The sequence below is a fragment of the Uranotaenia lowii genome, chromosome 3 (genome assembly GCF_029784155.1).
Source record: "Uranotaenia lowii strain MFRU-FL chromosome 3, ASM2978415v1, whole genome shotgun sequence".
Classification (NCBI taxonomy): domain Eukaryota; kingdom Metazoa; phylum Arthropoda; class Insecta; order Diptera; family Culicidae; genus Uranotaenia; species Uranotaenia lowii.
The window spans coordinates 172,875,458-172,891,952 of NC_073693.1; the positions used below are offsets into that span (position 1 = coordinate 172,875,458).

Consider the following 16,495-nt stretch of genomic DNA (forward strand, 5'->3'; position numbering starts at 1 on the left):
AGGCGTTTGACAAGCAAATGAGAAAAAGTGAGCAAAAATCAAGAGAATCGAAGAAGCCTGATTCAAAGTGCTGTATCTGAAGCGGATATTCAAAATTCCGTAATGCCTTGGTAAACGAAGGTCTTTTGATAAAAACAACCGTCAGCAAAAATTGAGTCCCAAAAAAAATGGAGAAAACAGCAAATATTTCAATAGAAGTTGATAAAACATACCGGAACAAGTATTAATTTTTTTTAGAACCGATACAGTGACGCATCTATGAATTAGTTTGGAAAAAGCATTGCGTTTGCCTCCATGAATGGGGCAAGTGTAAACTTAGAAATTTTTCACAAAAGTACCGTTGCTTTCCCCAACATTTTTGAATTTTTCACTTTTAATGGGAATTTGTTGAGAACTATTTTATGAGTTCCGCTTGATCTCCCACGGTGATCAGACGTCTTACGAAAGCGCCGCGTGCCTTTACTTAATTTCGTTCTGAGTATTATTTCCAAGCATTGTAGTAGCTTTGAGCTACTAAATCCGTCGTGAAGCCATGGCTTCAAGTCATGGGAGAGAAAATACGTTTAAAATCGATTTATCGAACTTTCCAAAACGTCCTAGCTATGAAGCTATTCATGAGTTTGCTTTTAGCAAACTTCAACTACCAGTGAACAAAGTCCTAAGAATCCAACCAAGTGTTGCAAACAATTGTTACTTCATCAAAACTGTGGACCTTCAAACTGCGCAAGAAACAGTGAAAAATCATGATGTCATGCATTCTATCGAAATCGATGGAAAACGTTACAGTGTTTCCCTTAAAATGGAAGATGGGGCGGTCGATGTAAAGTTACATGACCTTTCAGAATGTGTGACTAACGATCAAATAATTAAGCATATGAAACAATACGGTGATGTGTTAAATATTCGAAATGTAGTGTGGTCTGATAGTTTCATCTACTGCAATGTAGAAACTGGTGCAAAAGTGCTGAAGATGATTCTTCGACAAGCAATTCCCTCCTATATTACAATCGATGGCGAGTTAACCTATGTTACATACTTCGGTCAAGTTCCGACTTGTCGTCATTGTGGTCTACACATACATACTGGCTTTGGGTGTACCGAAAACCGAAAACTGCAAAGGGAAAAAATGGACATTCAAAAACGGCTCAAACCAAGTGATGAAAATGCTCCGAACTTTGCGACAATGGTGAAAAATGCGTCTCTCCAGTCATATTCGAACTCAAGTGAAACAGTGGCTAATCCCATCGAAAATAGCCAAAAATCAACTGTAGAAGCTTTGATCGAAGATCAAACTATGAATGTTGAAAGTGATAATGCTGATGCCAATATGGAAGTGGTAGTAGAAGAAATTATACTTGCTGAAGAACACGACGATACTGGTGATGAAAAATGGGAAACAGTTCGCTCTCGATCGAAAACAGCAGACGATATGCCTAGTGACGCCTCTGATTCTAGTATCAAAAACCTGAGAAGGAAAAAACCAAAATTTTAAATGATGCAATCGACACACTATAGCTATAATATAGCAACAATAAATATTAATGTCATCTCTAACACTACCAAAATCAACTCTCTGCAATATTTGGCAAAACTCAAAGACATCGACATCATACTACTACAAGAGGTTCCAACAAACAACTTCGAACTCGCTGGATACACAGTCTACACAAACGTTGACGAACACTACCGTGGTACAGCTATTGCCTTCAAGCCACACATACAGCCTCTAAGACTTGAGAAAAGTATTGACGGTCGTCTTATCACTGCTATCCTTCCCGGTGATATATTGATATGCAACATCTATGCTCCTTCTGGTACACAGAACAGAGCGTATAGAGAAAGTTTCTTCAACGAAACCTTAGCGTTTTATTTGAGAAATGCTCAAGGTAACATAATTTTGGGTGGAGATTTTAACTCAGTGATCTCTGCAGAAGATGCTACAGGAATCAACAACCATAGCCCAGCACTTCAAAGAAGCATCCAACATTTGTGTATGGTTGATACATGGAAATGCCTTCACAGAGACCATGTTGAGTATACCTACATCCGCCCTAGTTCCTGCTCTCGAATAGATAGAATCTACGTTAGCGAAAATTTAAAACCACATTTGAGAACCGCAAGCATGTGTGCAACATCATTTTCTGATCATAAAGCATACCAGATTCGTATTTGCTTACCTCTACGATCCGTTTCTTATGGTAAGGGATATTGGTCACTTAAACCACACATACTCACAAGTGAGGTGATCGATGAGCTTCAAATCAAATGGATACATTGGACCAGGCAAAGGCGAAATTACGTTAGATGGATGGATTGGTGGATCAACTTTGCTAAGCCAAAACTTCAAAGTTTCTTGAAATGGAAATCCGGAGAGTCATTCCGTACCTTTCACGCTAACTTTGAAATGCTTCACAGACACCTGCATCAAGCTTACGAAGAATATGCCACCGATCCAACAGCTTTAGTGAGAATCAATGCCATAAAGAGTCAGCTACTGCTGTCGCAGAGAGAATTTTCCCAGAACTTCGCCAAAATAAACGATCGTTTCGTTGCTGGTGAAAGACTATCTACACTTCAAGTGGGTGATAAGATTCGTCAACGTAAGCGTAGTTATATCACCAAATTACGTAAAACAGATGGACAGGTGCTAAATGATTCAACCGAGATAGAGGAGAACATCTTTGAACACTTCAAACAACTGTACACATCTTTTCCAACGAGGGCTCATACCTACGTCAGCGGAAACCGTATACCCTCAGAAAACGGAGTCAACAGAAGTCTTATGTCGGATATAACAACGTCTGAGATCTTTGAAGCAATTATGAGCAGCGCAACAGGAAAATCAGCCGGGATTGATGGTCTACCACTGGAACTCTACAAAAAAATCTTCAACATTATCCACCGAGAATTGAACGCGATCCTCAACGAAGCACTTCGTGGAAATATACACCAAAAGTTCGTGGATGGAGTCATCGTTTTGTGTCCTAAAAGAAATGGTCACGATTCAATCAAACAGTTTCGACCTATTACACTGTTGAATTGTGACTACAAACTGTTATCGAGAATCTTAAAAGCAAGGCTGGAAAAACTTCTCTCTTCACATCCACTTCTTTCGTCGGCTCAAAAGTGCTCAAACCAGGGTAGAAACATTTTTGAAGCTCTCCTCTCCATGAAAGATAAAATAATAGAAATAAGACATAAAAGAGCAAGAGGACACATGATATCTTTCGACCTTGAGAGTGCATTCGATCGAATGGAACGACCATTCCTATTTGATGTCATGAGAAGCATGGGTATCAATACTGATTTTATAGCACTTCTCTCTAAAATCGGAGATTCAGCACACTCAAAAATCTTGATAAACGGCAAATTAAGTAGAGAATTCCAAATTGAGAGATCTGTTCGACAGGGCGATCCGATCTCAATGCATCTTTTCATTCTATACATGCATCCTCTGATCGAGCAGCTCCAACAGACGTGCGGAGGTGAATTGGACCTAGTGTGTGCATATGCGGATGATGTGACAATCGTAACTGTTGACACCCAAAAGATACATCGCGTGAAAGAAATATTTGATGAATTTGGAGCTATTTCGGGTTCACGGCTCAACCTAGATAAAACCACGGCTATCGAGATAGGAATTTCTTCGAATCGAACTCTCGATTCACCTACCTGGCTACAAATTATTGAATCAATGAAAGTGCTTGGAGTAATCTTCTACAACAACCAAAGGGCAATGATCCGCGAAAATTGGAAAGCAGTTATCGCCGCTATGGTGCGTCTTCTGAACGCTTATAGAGGACGAATTTTGACCCTTCTACAAAAAGTGATCATAGTGAATACTTTTGTTACCTCCAAAATCTGGTTTTTAAGCTCTGTGCTAAGCATCACAAATGTGAACGTTGCAAAAATAACCACTACGATTCGATGGTTTTTGTGGGGAAACGAACACCCAAGGGTCAGAATTGTGAATCTTGCTCTACCACTTTCAAGAGGTGGCCTCAACCTACACTTACCCTCTGAGAAATGTTCTGCTTTACTAGTAAATCGGAATCTCCAGACGCTTCCTTGCATGCCTTTTGCATCACAACTGTTGGCAGCAAATAATCAGTTTATACCGTCCTACTATCCTTGTTTGAAAGTTGTGAAGGACGCAATGATGGAGTTCCCCCAAAACATAATACAGAACCCTACATCCCGAGCACTGTATGCTGCCAAAATCCAAGTTATTCCAGATCCAGTATTCACGAACGATGCTTCCGTCAGGTGGTCCAATGTATGGAAAAATATTAAGCACAAATCCTTAAGCAGTGAAGAGAGGAGTTTGTATTTTCTGTTAGTGCATCGTAAAGTTCCACACAGAGAAATTATGCACTCCATCGGACGAGCTGATTCAATCATCTGCGATCAATGCAACAGTGGGTCAATTGAAACGTTGGTGCATAAATTTGCTACCTGTCCAGGTGTAAGGAGTCTTTGGCAACATGCTTTGGATTTTCTCCGAACAAAAGCTGGTGTCTCAACTCTATCTTTCGATCGGCTGGTGATTCCTGAACTACAAACGCTAAGAAGAAATCAACGAATGATTGCCATGAAATATTATATCCAATACATCAAATTTATTCTTTCTACACAGCCACCAAATTTTTCACTTCAACTACTAGATTCATATTTTTCATGTGTAACTTAATACGAATAGTGGCAATTTCTGTAAACTTAATTTAAGATAATCAGTCAATAATAAAAGATTTTATAAAAAAAAAATGAATGGGGCAAGTGTAAACTTAGAAATTTTTCACAAAAGTACCGTTGCTTTCCCCAACATTTTTGAATTTTTCACTTTTAATGGGAATTTGTTGAGAACTATTTTAATGATGCAACGAACGATAGGACAGGGGTTTTCAGATCGTGCTCCGCGAAGCTTTTGGAAGTGCTCCGCGACGTACGCAATGAATATCATAAATCAACTTTGAAAACTCAGATTTTTTTTTATCGAAGCATGACAAAAAAATATTCACAGGGGATAAGGTACGAACGAATAAATTTAGTTTACTTTGCTTTTACTGGCGGCTTAATCCCTGTATGCAAAGAATTGTGAATTGTCGAAATGCACTGCTTTGGTCGAACAATGTTGTGTTAAAGGACTGAGCGTGCAAAACACTCAATGAAAAGGCTGTTCTTGCGCCGTACTTAGTAAGCTACCGATTGAAAAAGCTGGAGGATCGCATACTATTGCTGAAAACTTAATCAAACTTTGTATTCAAGAAGTAGTCCGTATCATGATTGTTAATAAAGCAGTGGAATTGGTAAATTCCATTCCCATATCTGACAATACGATTTCTCGGCGAATTTGTGACATGGCTGGAGCTGTTGAAAGCATTTTAGTTCCTCGATTGAAAACTTCTAAATTCGACATGCAGCTTGACGAATCCACAGATGTAGCAAGACTAGCAATTCTGATGATATTTGTTCGATATCAAAGTTCAGAATGTTTCGAAGAAGATTCCAACTTCCACGACGGGGGCTGAAATTTTCAAGCTAATTGATGATTATGTTACGGAAAACAATATTCCATGGAGAAATTGCATTGATGCGGACGGTGCGAAAGCTATAGTTGAAAATACTGTTGCCAAGATCAAAGATGAGACTATCATCATCTTTGAGGAAGTCCTGGACGAAAGCGTAAAAGTAATCAACTTTATTAATGCTCGACCGAAAGATTCAAGGCTCTTCATGGCGTTTTGTGAAGAGATGGGTAGCCAACATTCCACGTTACTACTTCATACCGGAGATCGCTGGTTATCTCGTAGAAAAAAGTTGTCTCGCCTGTTTGAATTAAGATCGGAAATCAGAGCGTTTTTGAGCTACAATTATTTGGAATTGGGGGTAAGATTGAATGATGGTCAGTTTGGGTTATTCGATTGACATTTTTCATGAAATGAATGTCTTCAGTCTTTCAATGCAAGGTAAAGGAATAACAAACTTCGACTAAAACAGCAAAATCATGACCGTCAAGCGAAAAGTGCATTTTGGGCGTTAATCGTTAAAAAAGCGCAATCTGGACAGCTTTCTGAATATAAAAAGCTTTCAATCAGAAATAACCTCAAAGTTATTATCCGAAAAGGTCCAAGAATTATGACAATCACAACACTTTTCGTTAATTAATTTATTTTTGTATTCCTTGATGTAAACTTAAACTAACAGGCCCACGTGTCCAATTAAGTCATTTTCAATTACAATTACAATGTTTTGCCACAGGATTTGTTGAACAGCTTTCAGCAAAATTCTCCGAAGTCAACTCCGGTGTCAACTGAAAAAAGAATTTCAAATTTTGTCCGATAAAGCAGAACTTATCCTTCTGCCGTTTTCCACAACTTCTCTATGTGAGTCTTGATTTTAACATATCTCGCAACGAAGACAAAATACCGATTTCGACTTCACGCGGAACCAGATGTCAGGCTACAACTGACACAAATTTAACCAAACTTGTTACAGCTTTAAATATCGAAGAAAGCGTATTTGTTCTATTGAAATCATTATTTTTTATGACACATACTTTGTTAATAAAAACAAGATTATTAAAAGAGTAGCCATTCATTGCTGATTTAATTGACTACGATGACAAGAGACATCTTATTTAAACGATAAATACTATCAAGTTTTCAAAATTCGGGTTTTGCATTCTTTACAAAATGTAGGTGCTCCGCCAAAATTTTTGGTTTTGAAAAGTGCTCCGCCGAGCAAATGATCTGAAAACCCCTGATCTAGGACATGTGAAAGTTGAATTGTGGTCAAGTCCGGATTAAGGAGGGGGAGGGGGGGCGATAGGGGCGATTGCCTCGGGCCCCCGGCTTAGGGGGGCCCCGAGAGAAAAAAAAAGCTCTATTTATTTATTTCGTCAATCATCACATCAATCAGACACATACATTGTTGGTTTGCTTATGCTTATGCTTATGATACATGCACAGCCAGATCTTGTCAGCATCCCGGTGACTAGTAAAAGTACATTTACTACTCATCTTAACTAGGCCGGGCCCACTGTGCAGTATTGAACGCAGAGACAACTGGAACACAGGGAAGAAGAAACGTGGACAACAGTACCATACGTTTCCATGGCTACTTATAACTAAGATTTTAACGTTGGAAGCACATATGCTAAATTTTTTTGTGCTCCTTGATGATGGCCCCTATGCATTCGTCCTGCTGTGGATGGAAATGATGTTTTTCTGCACAGAAATCCAAAACTCCAATATTTCTATCCAAATTTCTTTAATTTTCTCCTTTAACTTTTATGATTTTTAAATTACAATTTAAGTATTATATTATCGTGAATAGCAATAGTAATTTAGAGTGTTGGATTTCGACGCACTATCATTTCTGATCATTGACCTTGGATATAGCGCCTTTGCTCGCTCTTGAAAAGAAACATTAGAAGAATAAGAAAAACATAATTAGTGTTCCCATATCCCCTCCCCCAGGAACACTTAAAAAAAGAACAAAGAAAACATCAGAAGAAAAAAAACCTTTCGAGTTCTGTTAATAACTAGAATGGTTTTATTGACATACAATTGGGTGCGATACTACATACAACCGATGTTTATTTTCAGTATTCAAATGGGCATTTTAATAACAATTCTTTGTAGAAGGGAAAGTTAATAATTCAAAATCATTATACAAATAAAAACATAGAATGGAATTAAAATTATACTTAGCTTTGATTACCCCCGCTGAAGATAATTAATGGAAACTTTTACAAACCCATTTCCATAAGTGGGTAGCAGCATTGCTCCTTTTTGGATTATTCAAAAAGATCGCAGCAATCAGGAAATGGGTCGATTCACGATGACGTATTCTCCCTTTTGTGGTGACAGTTCGCACGTCCTGTTTACAAAATTTAACGAACGAGAAATGGGGTGCGGCGAAATTTTTCGTGTAGCTGCACGGTCAAGAAATTTAACTCAAAACTCAGTTTAAGGATAGCAAAAAACCAAGTTCCATTTTGTGAATTAAATTTAGCGCATTTTTGACGTAGAATTACGTCTTACGGCAACACTATAGGGGGGCAAATTGAAAATCGCGAACGGATCTCGCGTCACGAAAAACGCCTCTTTCAAAGACATCTTTTCCGAACATCATTTTGGGTCGGCTATGTGTTGGTACACCAATACTAATAAAGCGCAAATACAAATTGGTGCGCAAAACACCCGAGCGAAAAAAACCCCGAGCGCCGACCAAAACTGCACTAGATCAGAAGTTATAAAAAAGCAATGATTCCGCCGTCACGGTTTCATTTGGTTTTTGGGCATTCTCCCGTGTGGTCGATAGGAGCGAACAAAAATTTTATGAGTGCTTCTTGTTCTTTGCTGCCGTCGCTGCTTTCCGACCATACAACAGCTTCTGATACTGCTGCCGTTGTCCAGCCGGTGTTGTTCTCAATATGGCTCGCTACTGGTCAAGAAAACTTTACGGCGTGTGAAGTTCGATGGAAATGCCTGCTTTACCTGTCTTCAAACTATAAGTGACTCAACTATTAGCTTTAAAAATATATTGACTCAAATCCGAAGCTCCGTTTTATGCATGGAGCGCCTGATGAAGTGAGAAAAAACGCTCATTTCGAGGCATCTTGCACCACTGATATCGTTTACCTCAGCTTCTCCTGCTACCCTCCAGAACAGTTAGAAATCCGGATAGCTGGTAGACTGATCCTGAGAATCATCATCTGGGTGGCTGTTCATCGGCTTTTTGATTTTATTCAATCCAATTTTAGAAAAAACAATTCTCCTCATTAATCCACCCGTTGTACGATCCAACTAAAAACCAATAATAACAACAACAAACGGTAAAGGAAATCTTAATACTTTTAAGCTGAGCTCTGAAAACTGCCGTGGGATGTTTCTCACCAAAAAAAATTGCATAGAGTTGTGTAGCTAAATTGTTCGTCTTGTTATAATAGCTGTTTTTTCAAAATTCTAATGGTTCTAAGAGTATTATTTTCAACTTTTAAAACCTGGGTTAGTCAAATTTATAGCACCCAACCCACCATTCAAAGGTTATCTAATGTAATTCGTTGACTGATTCTAATGTAAATTGCTTCATGTGTTGATAACACCAATCACCTACATATTTGATGATAATAAAATCGCTATCAACTATGAAATATTAAAAAAAATGCATTTAAAAATATATTTTTGTAAAATTTTCATCCGTATTCTCAGACAAAATTTGTCTTCGTGAAACAGCCTTTCTCTATCACGGACATCGAAAGGAAAGGCTTAAAAGCCTTGTTCCCAACATCATCTGATGTGAAAGTGTAAAATTGTTGCCGAGACGAGAACTCCTGCTGTTGCTGCTGCCCGGCCTAGCCCAAGGACTGCTGCCCATTCCCTGCTGCTGATGTTCCGTCCCGTATGTGGCCCAGTCCCCGTCGCTGCTTCTAGTGTAGCTGCTGCGCTGCCCTGCCTTGCCTTTCTTCAGCCCTAGATTGCTTGCCACTGCTTAGCGCTCATCCCGACCGGTTAGTTTTTCGACGACGCGAGTGATGTATTTACATATTAATTTCATTTGGAAATCCAGACTCACTTCTTAACGTGTGGGTCTTGAGAATTCATCGAAGCATTTCCGAATTAATGATTTTTATCTGGAACGCCTTATCAATGGTGGCGTATATTTCTATTGTGGCACTCGGATGATGCCACGAGTTTTCTACTTTAAAACCCCTAATAAGTGTCACTCCACAATTTTTTTTAATTCAGCACTCACATTTTTTTTTGTAGAACCAATTTTTACTGAAATCAGATCTTCCGAAGTATATGTTGATCCAAATTTTTTTTAAGTTGAAATGGAGTTCTGACAGTAACATACGTGGACATTTTGAGTAGATATCACGAGCAATAAGTTTAAGGAAAAGTTGGTTTTGTTATATCGCTATTTTATCGAACAATACTTTACTTAAAAAAAATTTATATCAGTTGACTTAAAAAAGAATAATTTAACAGGACCAGATTTTAAAAAGAAAGTTTTCTGAAAATCATGGTTTGAAGAGTTGAAACAAGTGTGTCGCGATCGATATTACGTAATTCTACGAATCACGGTCGTCTCAGATACAACCTCTTCAACTTTTTTGGTTTCTCATGTTTATCTCTTTGAAAATGAACAGAAAGTTGAAAATTCGTAAAAAAAATCGAAAAGGAGGTTTGTTTATTAAAATGTTTCAACATGTTTTCAAACCCCTTCTTTAACAAATTTGTTCTGGACCAACCCACTTTGCATTGGATATTCTGGGAAAGCGAGTCTACTTGAAATAAAAAATTCCATCAAATGTCCAAATGTGGAAACTTCTAAAAACTTCGAATGTGCCGAATCGACTGTCCGGAAATTTCTTGTGTTATTTTGACCGGAAGCTGTAAAACAAATGCACATACTTATACGAAAACACTATTCAGGGACAGAAGAATCTAATAAAGGAAAATTCTCCGGAAAACATTCCGAAAGAAAAGGCTTAACTATTATAAATTTTTACGATATGATATTTTCGAGGAATAAAAATAACGTCAGTTTAACCATTAATCACACTGACACGAGACTTATAGAACAAAATTCCTCTCAGTTTTTGGCTAGAAGCCTCTTATCGTCGACATTGCGCGGCAGCAATTCGGGCATGAAAATTTTACTGGTATCGGCATTCTCGTTCATTTTCGAGCAGCGCTAAAAACCAAAATCGAGTGTCCAGTCAGTGGTCAGTGCAGTGGTTTAACTTTTAAGTTTAAGTTCATCTATTCCAGCTGGATTAACAAACAAAATAATTGATTTTTAATTATTTGATACTGAAAACATCTAATTTTCTTTTTAATTTTTTTTTATCCCAAAATTGAGCTGAGTACTTTCGCTAAAAACGTGTGAATGAGAATTAAATGATGACCGAAATGTTTGATTTGCTTCCTCAGCGTGTAGAATTGGAAAATAAGGAATCAAAACAGGAATCGCGAAATGTCAAAACCAGTGAGGCCAGGCAGTGCGTGAATCGACCTGTTCTTCATTGTCACTTGGCAGTCGCAGCTTGCCCGGTAGTGAAAATACATCTTCGTCCGTCTTCTATGGAGTGAACGGAACATCTGCCGCCATCCACCCATCTCTTCAACAGCACCTCACAAACAACTCCTGGCCCAACGACACCAAGGCACAAAAACTCAAGATAAACTTCGCGCAGCTCGATCCCATAAAGCATTTTCTAGGAACTCAATAAATCTCGAAAAGTCGTAGTTATGTCGTTTTCAACCGAAAACATGTTTGTGAAAACCTCATAACTTTATACTTATGACGAAACAAACAAACACTGTTTAATGCCACTATACAATCACTTTTCCAATTCAACTTTTGTTTGTTTTCTTAATCACCCTTTTGTTAAAGAAATCTTTCACTTCCTCGATTGCAAATTCAAAGGCGCTTGCTTGTTTTGAGCAACGACTCTGTTATGGATCACCAGCCAGTGTACACTTCAATCCTAATTTTATTTGATTTCTGAAGGCTTGTTACTATTTAGAACCACAATTCCACACTTTTCCCGTCGGTTTTCAATGGGGACAACTAATGCTCGCCGGGGATACAGTCGAGAAGATCGTAAAACGTTTAAATTTGTGGATGGAACACTTCAATTTCACTTGTATAATCTAACTTTCTGGAAAAATCACGGAAATTTTCTGCGGACGAAAAAAACGCGTGCGTTCTAATCAGACACATACATTGTTGGTTTTGCTCAAGACTATACAAAAATATAAAAATAATTATGTTTGTGAGTTCAATGACTTAAAATACTCTTTCAGTTTACGCCGAGAAGTTGTAAAGTCAGTGGCTTCACAATGTTGATAATAAGAGTTCATCATGCTGTTGGTTGGCTCAGTTTTTGCGTATTCTGTGCGATGATGGTTGAGGGCAAATATACTTCGGTTTCAAAGTCGTCTTGTTGGCGCGTAAAAATTTAATTTGGAAAGTAGTTCAGCTGTATCAACTCTCTGCGAAACAATATCGTTTACAAAAGAAATCATTGCATACTCTCGCCGTTTTCTTAATGTTTGGATGTCGATCAACATGCAGCGAGCCTCATATGATGGAAGACGGTGTAATGCCCAACCTAGCTTACGAAGCTGTTATCGGCGTATATGAGCATTTTAAGATTTTTAAGGATGAAGGTAATGTCGTTTGCGTACAAGATAAAAAGAAGCGGTCCTAAATGTGACCCTTGTGGAACACCTAATGGGATTAGACTTCTTTCCATTAAATTTTATTATTTGTTATCTGTTTGTTAAATATGATTCAAGCCACTTCAGAAGTCCCAAATCAACTCCAATTTTTTGCAGCTTATAAAGTAGCATCGGTATATCTATACGATCAAATGATTTGCTGAAGTCTGTATACCATGCCTCAACATAATAACGGGAGATAAGGGCATAACGAGCACCTGGGGCATAGTAAGCACTTCTCTTTACTAGAAAAGTATGCATTTTCTTGAATAAATTTTCATGAGGATTAGTTTTGTACTTCCTACAGTATTAATTTTTCACCAAAAAAGAAATCTCCATATCATCTTTACAGAAATATTTAAACAAAAACATCTAGGTTCTCAAGTGACGAAAATATAATAATTTTGAAGCAGAAGCACCAGGAAATAAGCTTTTAAGATCTTCGAATCATCTTGATCTAAAATGTACGACTGCAACAATCAAGATGTAGCTCTATTATTAAGTTGACTTCATCTGGTGAAATTCGCTACTAGATTCCACGGCAGAAAACGCTTATCGTGCCCCGATTAAATAATGTTGCTTATACTGCCCCAGTAGAGGTTCTCATTATGCCCCTACAGTGACTGATTTTAAGCTTTCGGCAATAAAAATTGAAATGCATTTTAAACGTTTTTATCTACTTTTTCAAGCTTTGTCAGTTAGGAAATCGTCTTTTTTAGTGTCTGAACACGAAACAATGATGTAAGTCACATATCATAGCTGTTTTCTATGGTTAAATAAGCGTGTTCCTTAAGGTGTCCATTATGCCCTTATCTCCCCTACATACTTATTTCGTTTATTTGAAACGCATTTTTGGGTCAAATCAGAACGCGTTCAAAAGTTGCTTGAAGTATTATCTCGAATTGACGTTGGTGGTTGTTTCGTGCGGTGAGTGATATAGAGTTTGTTCCGTTTCAACCAGTTTAAAGGCATATACATTTTTGTTAAACTCGTTGATAGGATTAATTTCCTGTTATTTAAACTAAATCGAATATCATTCCTTTATTTCTAGAATTGGTGTTTTTAGCCGATTGGTGGTCAGGTACGAAACTTTACGTTTATATAAGTGAAGAGGATCTAAAATATTGCGGCAAAGAGCACGTTCTGCTCCTCATGAATCACACCTATGAAGTCGATTGGTTGATGGGATGGATGTTTTGTGAGAAAGTCGGCGTATTAGGAAATTGCAAAGCTTACGCCAAAAAAGTGATACAGTATATTCCAACGGTTGGTTGGGCATGGAAATTTGCAGAGTTTGTATTTTTGGAGCGATCTTTTGAAAAGGATAGGGAAATCATTGGCCGTCAGATCAATGAAATTATGGACTACCCCGATCCGGTGTGGCTACTCTTGAACGCCGAAGGTACGCGTTTTACCGAGAAAAAGCACGAGGCATCGGTTAAGTTTGCTCGTGAACGAGGAATGGTTGAGCTCAAACATCATTTGATACCACGCACTAAAGGATTCACTGCAAGTTTGCCTCATCTGAGGGGCAAATGTTCGATTCTGGGTATCCAGCTAGCGATAAGCAAAGATTCACCCGTAAGTTAACTACCTATACAGAACACATAATTCTTTTTTTTAAATCTTTATTAATTTTTTTTAATATTCTAGAATAAACCCAGTATCTTCAACATTCTGAACGGAAAACCCTTGATTGGACACATGCATGTGCATAGAATTCCAACAGAATCACTCCCAGAGAAGGAAGAAGAAGCCGCCGAGTGGCTTCAAGAACTTTTCCGCGAAAAAGACCAACTGCAGGAAAGTTTCCATACTCACGGCGACTTTTTCACAGGGTCCAACGTACCGCGCAAAGTTCCGATCGAATTAAAACCACGTATACATACCCTCATTAATATGGCTGCGTGGAATATAATAACCGTGGTGCCAATCGTGTATTACTTGGCACAACTTCTGATCACCGGAGAACTTATAAGCTTTTCAATCGCAGCTTCCATTTTGTTTGCATGTAAGTTTTGTTTTCTCAACTAATTAACATGGTTTTAAACTTTTTGTTATACTTACAGTCCACTTGCTGATGGTGAAAGCAATCGGAATGTCTAAAATTAGCAAAGCTTCTTCCTACGGTTCGGACAAGGTAAATGGGCACAGTCATCGTAATGGAGATACGAATTCGGAAACGGCCAAAACTAAGTGAACTGCATAAGTTTTTTTTTCGAAGCGCTCGAGTGTAAATTTAGTGTTGTGTGTATGTCGTAGCTCGCACGTCGAAATCTGATTCGAAATTACAATCGTAGGTAGGTTAACTCCAACAATTTTCTCTGATACGAGAAAAATATTTGCTATAAGCAAACAATGACCTTTTTCGTGTGGGAACAAAGCCTTCCAAAATAACACCACAAGACTTGTGTTGAACCACCTTTTACTATATGCCAAATTTTTGCTAAAACGTATTACATTGCTCCGGAAGGAAATGTAGCAGTCGATGTAATAGGCACATCCTGGATTATCGAATGGTTTTATCTTCCTTAAATATATATTAAACGATAGGAACATTTCTTTTATACAATCATGAACAATGGTGTACTGTTGTTGTTGTTTTTGGCTCTTTGTATACACACATTTCTCTATAGGAATAAATCGATAGTTTAGGCAACTATCATCCGGAAAATAAAATCACAATTCAAGAGATGGAACTATTTATTGTCAACATTTCGGCGCCGATATTCTTTATACAACGCGGCGAAATGAACTCTGTAGATATTACATTTTTAAACAGAGTTGATACAAATAAACACTTTGAGAACGGGTTTGTTGAGGACGAAAAGGAACGAATGGGAACTCACTCTATAAAAAGAATACTGAAATGAAATCTTCCACCGAAATATGCACAAACGTTACCACCATCACTGAATATGTTCTCTTGAATTCGAATATATCTTTCATATAATGAATATAATCCGGTAGTGTTATGATTGTTTCCTTACTCAATATGTTTTGTAGATATAAGAGCTACCAAAACATAGCCCAGTTCGTATACTTTACGGTAGTTATCCTTTTGCATAAGGTTTAACTACAGAATTTTCCCATTTTTGTTCTTCATTAAAAACAAACAGCGCACAGACGACTTAAGATAGCTTATAGCGTTATGAAATTCTGTTAACATATTTAATTCACCATTTTTCGTTTTTCTAGTTGATTGGCACATTCCTAAACTCGACTTCTTAGGTCCAATCGCATGATTAAACGTAATCTGTATCCTTTATTTCCTTTAAATTTTCATTAAGGGTGGTATGGTTTTCCAGAACAAATTCATTTCATATTACGTCAGGGTAGCTTACAAATGGAACGAAATTGCCAAGTTTGGGAAAGACAGGTCAATAAACAGTGTTGTAATTGTTAGTCACGCCTATTTCTGTATGATGTAGAGCAAAAAGAACTTGTCCTTTATCTTCAGGCTGTTTCAGAGGCTGCATCCTTTGTTCATTGATAACATCTATGCTTTGTGCCAGATTTTGCATTAAACTTTGCCCAAGTTTAATACAAACAGCTTGTGGAAATTGTCAATATCTACATAATAGCCAGTCCCGAAGAAAGGAGACCTTACAGAGAGTGGCAGAGCTGGCGCCAGATAAACTTTATCTGTACAACGCAAAATGCAAAGTGATTATAAAAGACACAGGAGAAAATTGATGCTCCTCTCCTTATATCGACTTCATGGACTTGGCCGGCATCGTTATTGGTTCATTTCAAAGTAGGATATTCTCAAAACTGTACAGTGAGATTGTTGTTGCTTGTGTTAGCAATCTTTCATTTGGTTCGTTGAGCAATCATGGAGTGCAACGCTTATGAAGGGGATGTATATGGACCGTAGTAGTAAGTTCTTTTTCTATGTCGTCCTGGATGAGATATTAAGTAGATCGTACCGAGGATTGCTGTGGAAACCTTTGATTGCTTGCCCAGGGATTCGGAGAGTCGGATATTCAAAGCAAACTCGATAGCCTAACAGAAAGTCTCAAAGTCAACGTCGAAAAGATTAAGTCGATGGATGTCAACACAGAAAATCATTGGAGTCAACACAGAAAATCATTGGAGTTGCAGCAGTACAACAGGTTGAGAAAGTGAATTGCTTCTAAAGTATTGCTAGCCAGATAACGCCATACAGTAGTACTCAAAAGGCTATCGATATCCGGATCAGAAATGCCAGATTCTACATAGTCGATGTCGTTAAAAGGCAATGCAATTCGAGATTCGGG

The 16,495-nt window shown here is 38.0% G+C and overlaps 1 protein-coding gene across 1 annotated transcript in view; it reads left to right on the forward strand.

Annotated features, from left to right (window-relative positions):
- Positions 1-15,641, forward strand: part of LOC129755310 (1-acyl-sn-glycerol-3-phosphate acyltransferase gamma-like) — a 33,604-nt gene extending 17,963 nt beyond the window's left edge. The window contains exons 3-5 of the mRNA XM_055751743.1: positions 13,288-13,817; positions 13,890-14,247; positions 14,306-15,641. Coding sequence (XP_055607718.1) covers positions 13,288-13,817; positions 13,890-14,247; positions 14,306-14,436 — 1,019 coding nt within the window. The 3' untranslated portion in view covers positions 14,437-15,641. The remainder of the gene's footprint in view (positions 1-13,287; positions 13,818-13,889; positions 14,248-14,305) is intronic.
- Positions 15,642-16,495: the final 854 nt, after the last annotated feature.